This window comes from Humulus lupulus, chromosome 7 (genome assembly GCF_963169125.1).
Source record: "Humulus lupulus chromosome 7, drHumLupu1.1, whole genome shotgun sequence".
Classification (NCBI taxonomy): domain Eukaryota; kingdom Viridiplantae; phylum Streptophyta; class Magnoliopsida; order Rosales; family Cannabaceae; genus Humulus; species Humulus lupulus.
The window spans coordinates 182,940,868-182,945,924 of record NC_084799.1 but is presented as its reverse complement, the minus strand read 5'-3'; the positions used below and the strand labels follow the sequence as shown (position 1 = coordinate 182,945,924).

The 5,057-nt window shown below is 34.5% G+C and overlaps 1 protein-coding gene across 3 annotated transcripts; it reads right to left on the bottom strand.

Annotated features, from left to right (window-relative positions):
- Window positions 1–328: 328 nt before the first annotated feature.
- LOC133788910 (uncharacterized protein At5g41620-like) lies at window positions 329–3,855 on the bottom strand. Of its 3 annotated transcripts, none has more exons than XM_062226557.1 (4): window positions 3,675–3,855; window positions 2,918–3,311; window positions 2,442–2,570; window positions 329–2,001 (listed from the first exon to the last, which is right to left on the bottom strand). In XM_062226557.1, the coding sequence occupies exons 2-4, from the start codon at window positions 3,275–3,277 to the stop codon at window positions 658–660; spliced, it is 1,833 nt and encodes a 610-aa protein (XP_062082541.1). In that variant the 5' UTR covers window positions 3,278–3,311; window positions 3,675–3,855; the 3' UTR covers window positions 329–657. The 3 variants fall into 3 exon arrangements, with proteins under 3 accessions (XP_062082541.1, XP_062082543.1, XP_062082542.1); XM_062226559.1 differs by having other exon boundaries at window positions 2,918–3,253; XM_062226558.1 differs by having other exon boundaries at window positions 3,731–3,853.
- Window positions 3,856–5,057: the final 1,202 nt, after the last annotated feature.

The window sequence follows — 5,057 nt, the reverse complement described above, 5'->3', positions numbered from 1 at the left end:
CAATGTAATTTTGTCTCATGTAACACATTCTTAACACAAATAGATCTACCGTTAATAAAATTTTACTTGAGAAGTCTAACTTGATACATAGTATTACTATTTGTCACACATTAATTAATTTTGTTGTTCAAGTCATTATTTTTGGCTAATGTAATGAAAAAGATGTAAATATGAGACAAAATTTAAATTGAAAAGTTTATAATATAGTCTACAAAACAATAAAACCTTTTAACAAAACATGTGAAAACCCAAAAGCGGATTGCGTTACATTCCTAATTCATATTCTTAGTCAAATAAGCCACACAATATTTTAATTACTCAATTACACTTGAAAAGTACTTTTGTATAAATAAATTATAATGGACATTGCATACATCATTTTACAAGATTGTATTTACAATTGTGCAAATCTATTGCGCAAAACTTGACTAATGCAAATAAGCACAAGCAAGCTTCCAACTATTTGGAAAACAAAAACGCATGAAACTCAGAGGCAAAACAAATTGGGAGAAAAAGTAGGTACTTTAGAGACTGATATATTCACCTCTCATGTTCCTTAACTAGCTTGGACTTTCAAAATGGTCTCTTTGCCAATAAAATTAAATTCTTTTTTTCTTTTTCTTTTTCTTTTTTTAACTCTTCAAAAAAACCAAAGCTCTAACCCCATTGCGGACTTGGACTTGTAAAACCATGAATTGGTACCATTTCTGACCCTGATAATATATGATCTGCAAGACCCTTGATAGATGATCTGTATCTCTTGAATTCATCTTCAAACTCTTGTTTCTTAGCTTGGCAAACAACACCATCTGAATTCCCCTGACTTTTGTTGCCGAAGTCCAACTCAAGACCATTGTGACTTTTGTTCAAGCAGATGCTTCCCCATTGAATCTTTTCAGAGATGGATTTTCTTCCCTTGAAATCTCTATCAAACGAAACCCTTTTCGATTCTTCATCGTCTTCATTGAATTCCTCTCCACAAGCAAAGCTCCACCTGTAACTCCTGTTGTTGTTATCCATGTTCAGCTCAATGGAATGAAGGTCACTATCAGCAGAGTCATCACCACCCTCTTCTTCTTCATCATCATCATTATCATCATCATCTTCTTCTTCTTGTCTTTTTTCGACGTTTCCTTCATCTTCTTTCTCCTCTTTCAGAGATGATCCAAAGTTGATTTCCTTCAAGTAAGCCTCAAGTTCCTTAATCTTTTCGAACTTGGGAGAGCCTAATTCACCTTCTTCTCCTCCTCCTCCCATTTTGGATACCAAATAGGTTTCAAGTTCATTCCTGAGCTGCTCAACAGCTGCATTTTTCTCCTCAAACTGATACTTAGCATCTGAGAGCTTCATCTGAACTCTCTCCTCGCGCAACACATCAGCAAGCTGAAGCATTTGCCTCTCTTTTTCAACTTCTTCCCGAACTTTCTCGGATTCCCTCTTCAGCTCTTCAACCTGAGCTCTGTCTTCTCCAATTCCCCTAGCTAACTCATCACACACTTGCTCCAATATCTCTTTCGCCCTCTTCTCCCTCTCCAGCTCCTTAATCGCCTTTGAAAGAGCCACCTTTGCATCCGCCAATTCACAGCCAATCTTCTTGTTCAGCCTCTCAGTTTGTCGCCTCAACTTCTTCTCTGCCTTGAGCTCTTCTGCCACGCACGACATGGCTTCACGAATCCTCTCTCGCTCCTTGCTTCTCCAGGTTGCTTTTTCTTCAGCAAATTGCTTCATCAGTAACTCTATTTCGCCACGGTTTGACCTCTGTTCTCTGATAAACCGATCAACATGAATAAGAGCTCGATCGAGCTCAAAACGCAGCGCAGAAAAGAGGGATGTACTCAACGAACGCTGCTCTTCAAGACCACAGACATGGTTCAAGAGCTTTACGAGCTCCTTGGACGTAGCAAGTCCACTACTAACCTCCTTCAAACGAGTCTTGGAGCCTCCAGTGACGCATTTCTTGTGGTGATGGTGGTGTGTTTTGGCTCGAGCTTGATCTTCAACCTGCATTTTTTTAACCCAAAAAAACGGTCGCCTTATGAACTCAAACAACGTCAAATATATGAAAATTTATAAACAAAACATTGTTATATGAAGCAAATGAGTATAAATATGGTCAAATAGTAGAAGACATAGATGCTTGCAATTATGTGAATTCTTAATGAAATTGACAACGCAAGAACTAAGTTCTGATGTGTAATTATAATTTTAAGACCATTAAGTAACAATTACTATCTGTATTTTATATATATATATTTAAATAAAGAATAATAATTGTTGCAAACAGTTAGTTTTCAAACATTTTTTTTTAATTGACCGAGAAAAAAGGGAAAAGGAGAAAGAAAAGTAAGAAGCTGAAAATGACCCAAAACTAAGAAATTAATAGTTTAATTTACAATTTGCATGTATTGGTGAATCTATGATCAGTACTAGTCTACTACTACCTCCATTAAACTGGCAGTGCTGAGCGAATCCAAACCCCCCAAATAGTAATCGGTCAGCTGAAATTTCTGGGTTACGGCTGACATTGTTCTGTGGTGGCCTACCCTTTCAGCATGGTCATCTCTTCTTCTCTGCAAATACCCAGAAACCAAAAAAAGAAATACATTAGTTTTTTTTTTCTCTCAAATAACAGAGTAGCAGACAAAAATGAGCAAAGCCCAAGAATTACAACTTAGAAAAACGAAGCACAATGTCCTTGAACTAATCCATCCCATCCACACGTCCTCACATTCACATTAAAAACTCGTTTTGGCACAAAATTTTATTCTGCTGATAAGATTGGTCACACTCATTAGTCTCTCGGATTCATTTTTTTTTACATAATATATATATATATAAATTATATAATTATTTATGACTGAAATTTAATGCAGAACTTTAGAAATAAAAAAACAAAAGAAAATGAGAAAAAACCCACGTCTGAAATGGGAGTATAGGATGGATCTGGAGGCAATGAAGCCGAATGAGAGGGTAGTTTGGGTAATTTATCAAGCTTGCTTCCATCTTTCTTCTTAGAAGGACCTTGGTTCAACTCCCAGAGAGTCGCCGCGAGCTTCCTCGCCGAGACCGAGGCCGCCGGAGCAGCCTCCTTACCTTTCCCTCCGTTCCCGGCTTCCGCCATGGAAACCGGCTCCGGTGTGGTCGAACCCCCTCGCTTCCCCATCAGAATTGCCCGCTTGAATCGATACTTTCTCACGAGCGAAGACGACGACGACGACGAACAGTTACGCTTCCTGATCTTGCACTTGGTGTCCTGATTCGGATTCGAACAAGACATAGTAGTAGTTGAAGTAATAGTAGTAATAAGACCCCTGTTCGGAAAGCAAGAAAAAATGCGGAGAAAATCTTCTTCAGTACTGAAATCTCGAAACGAAATTTCAGGATCTCTTGCGAAGAAAAAAAATATAACTTTTTCTTTTTAAAAAAAAATAAAAAAATTGTAATTGGAGAGACAAATTGAGGGAAATGACGATTATGTTATGGAAGGTTTATGAAAAAAGTTCATGGCAAGTACAAATGGGTATGATGATCACAACCTTTTTCTTTTTTAGTCATGAGTTTCAAAATCACAAACAAATAAATTTTGAGTCCTCGACTTTAGCGAACAAGAGAGAAAATAAAAGTGAACAAATAATTGAAAGAGAGTAGTAGAATCAAAGATTCTTCTTGTATACCAGTCTTAAAGAAGAAGCTTCAAAAGTAGTTCAAAACTGGAATGTGAGAGGAAAACCTTTTTCTTGTGTATCATTACTACTCTTATTAACGTCTTTGCCTTTGGCCTTTGGTTTGGAAATGCTAAGAGGGAAATGAAGAAGAAAAAATAAAAAGACTAATTATTGGGAGGAGAGAATTTGATTTGATTATTGATATTTTGATATAAAAAAAAGAAAAATTTAAAAACAAGAAAAGTGTCTGAGTTGATGATGTGGCAGCCATGTCAGCCAGGTGTAATCAATCAGGGACGTGCATGTGGCGATGAGGGAGTTGAATCTTGACTAGGTTCTGTGTATTTTATTTATTTTCATTTATTTTTAATCTTTCTAATCTCAAGCTGGAATGTTCTTATTCTGTGTTTTTTTTGCTTGACCAAATCTGAAAAAATTCGCATTATCTCGAATTAAGAGATTGAGTGGCCTTGCTATAAAAATAAATAAATAATGAAATATTCAACAGAAAGGAAAAAGAGGAATCACATGGCATAGCCTTTATTTTTTAAGCAAACAAGTTCAAGTCAGATTCGCATAGGCTCACGAATTATTGCATAATCATTGACATGTTAACAATTGGTTTTCATTCATTTTATTCTAATTAAATGTATGTGTGTATACATACAATAGAATTGAATAATAGTATATTTTTTCGTCATAATTATGGTAATAATGTAGATAATGAGCTGGTATCTTCGATTTTCTTTTTTTATTTAAATAACTTTTTAGCCAATAGTTTTGTTTGAGACATGATGTAGTAACACCACAATTAGGTTTAGAAAATTAATACCAACTACTTACTACTCACAGGAAGGGCCAACTTTTATGCAGGTGTGAATACCTAATTGTTGTAGACTAGACTTCTCTATAGACTTCTAAAAATGATTTACTTTTCCATTTTGTTTAAAATTTCTATTTTTTTACAAGTCATTTTCAACATAGTTAAACAGTTCGATTGAGATTATTGGAAAAGATAAGTTTCAATAATGGTATAGCCCCTACAGGGCTATTATTGGTAAAGATAAGTTTCAATAAAGATAAGAGCTTATATTTATTGTAATTTCTTCAACGTGCAAGTTTGAGAATATGGTTTTGCTTTACTTTTTTGTTTATTATTATTATTATTATTATTTCGATTAAAATTATAATAAAAATAAAAAATCGTTAAAGTTTTATATTTTGGTGATTTGTTTATTATATATGAATCAAATTAAAATATCTTATATTGTGATTGTTACTTCTATAAATGGGTTGAAATTATTTAATCATATGTTGGTAAAAAATATTACTTAGATTAAGTAATAATTGATTTTTAAAGATGGATTTTTTAATAAATAATTAAAGAGAAGG

Coding starts and splice junctions, on each gene's coding strand:
- LOC133788910 (XM_062226557.1), bottom strand. CDS start 3,277: ATGTCTTGTTCGAATCCGAATCAGGACACCAAGTGCAAGATCAGGAAG. Junction 2,571..2,917: donor CCTATACTCCCATTTCAGAC/GTGGGTTTTTTC, acceptor GGGTATTTGCAG/AGAAGAAGAGATGACCATGC. Junction 2,002..2,441: donor GCACTGCCAGTTTAATGGAG/GTAGTAGTAGAC, acceptor AAAAAAATGCAG/GTTGAAGATCAAGCTCGAGC.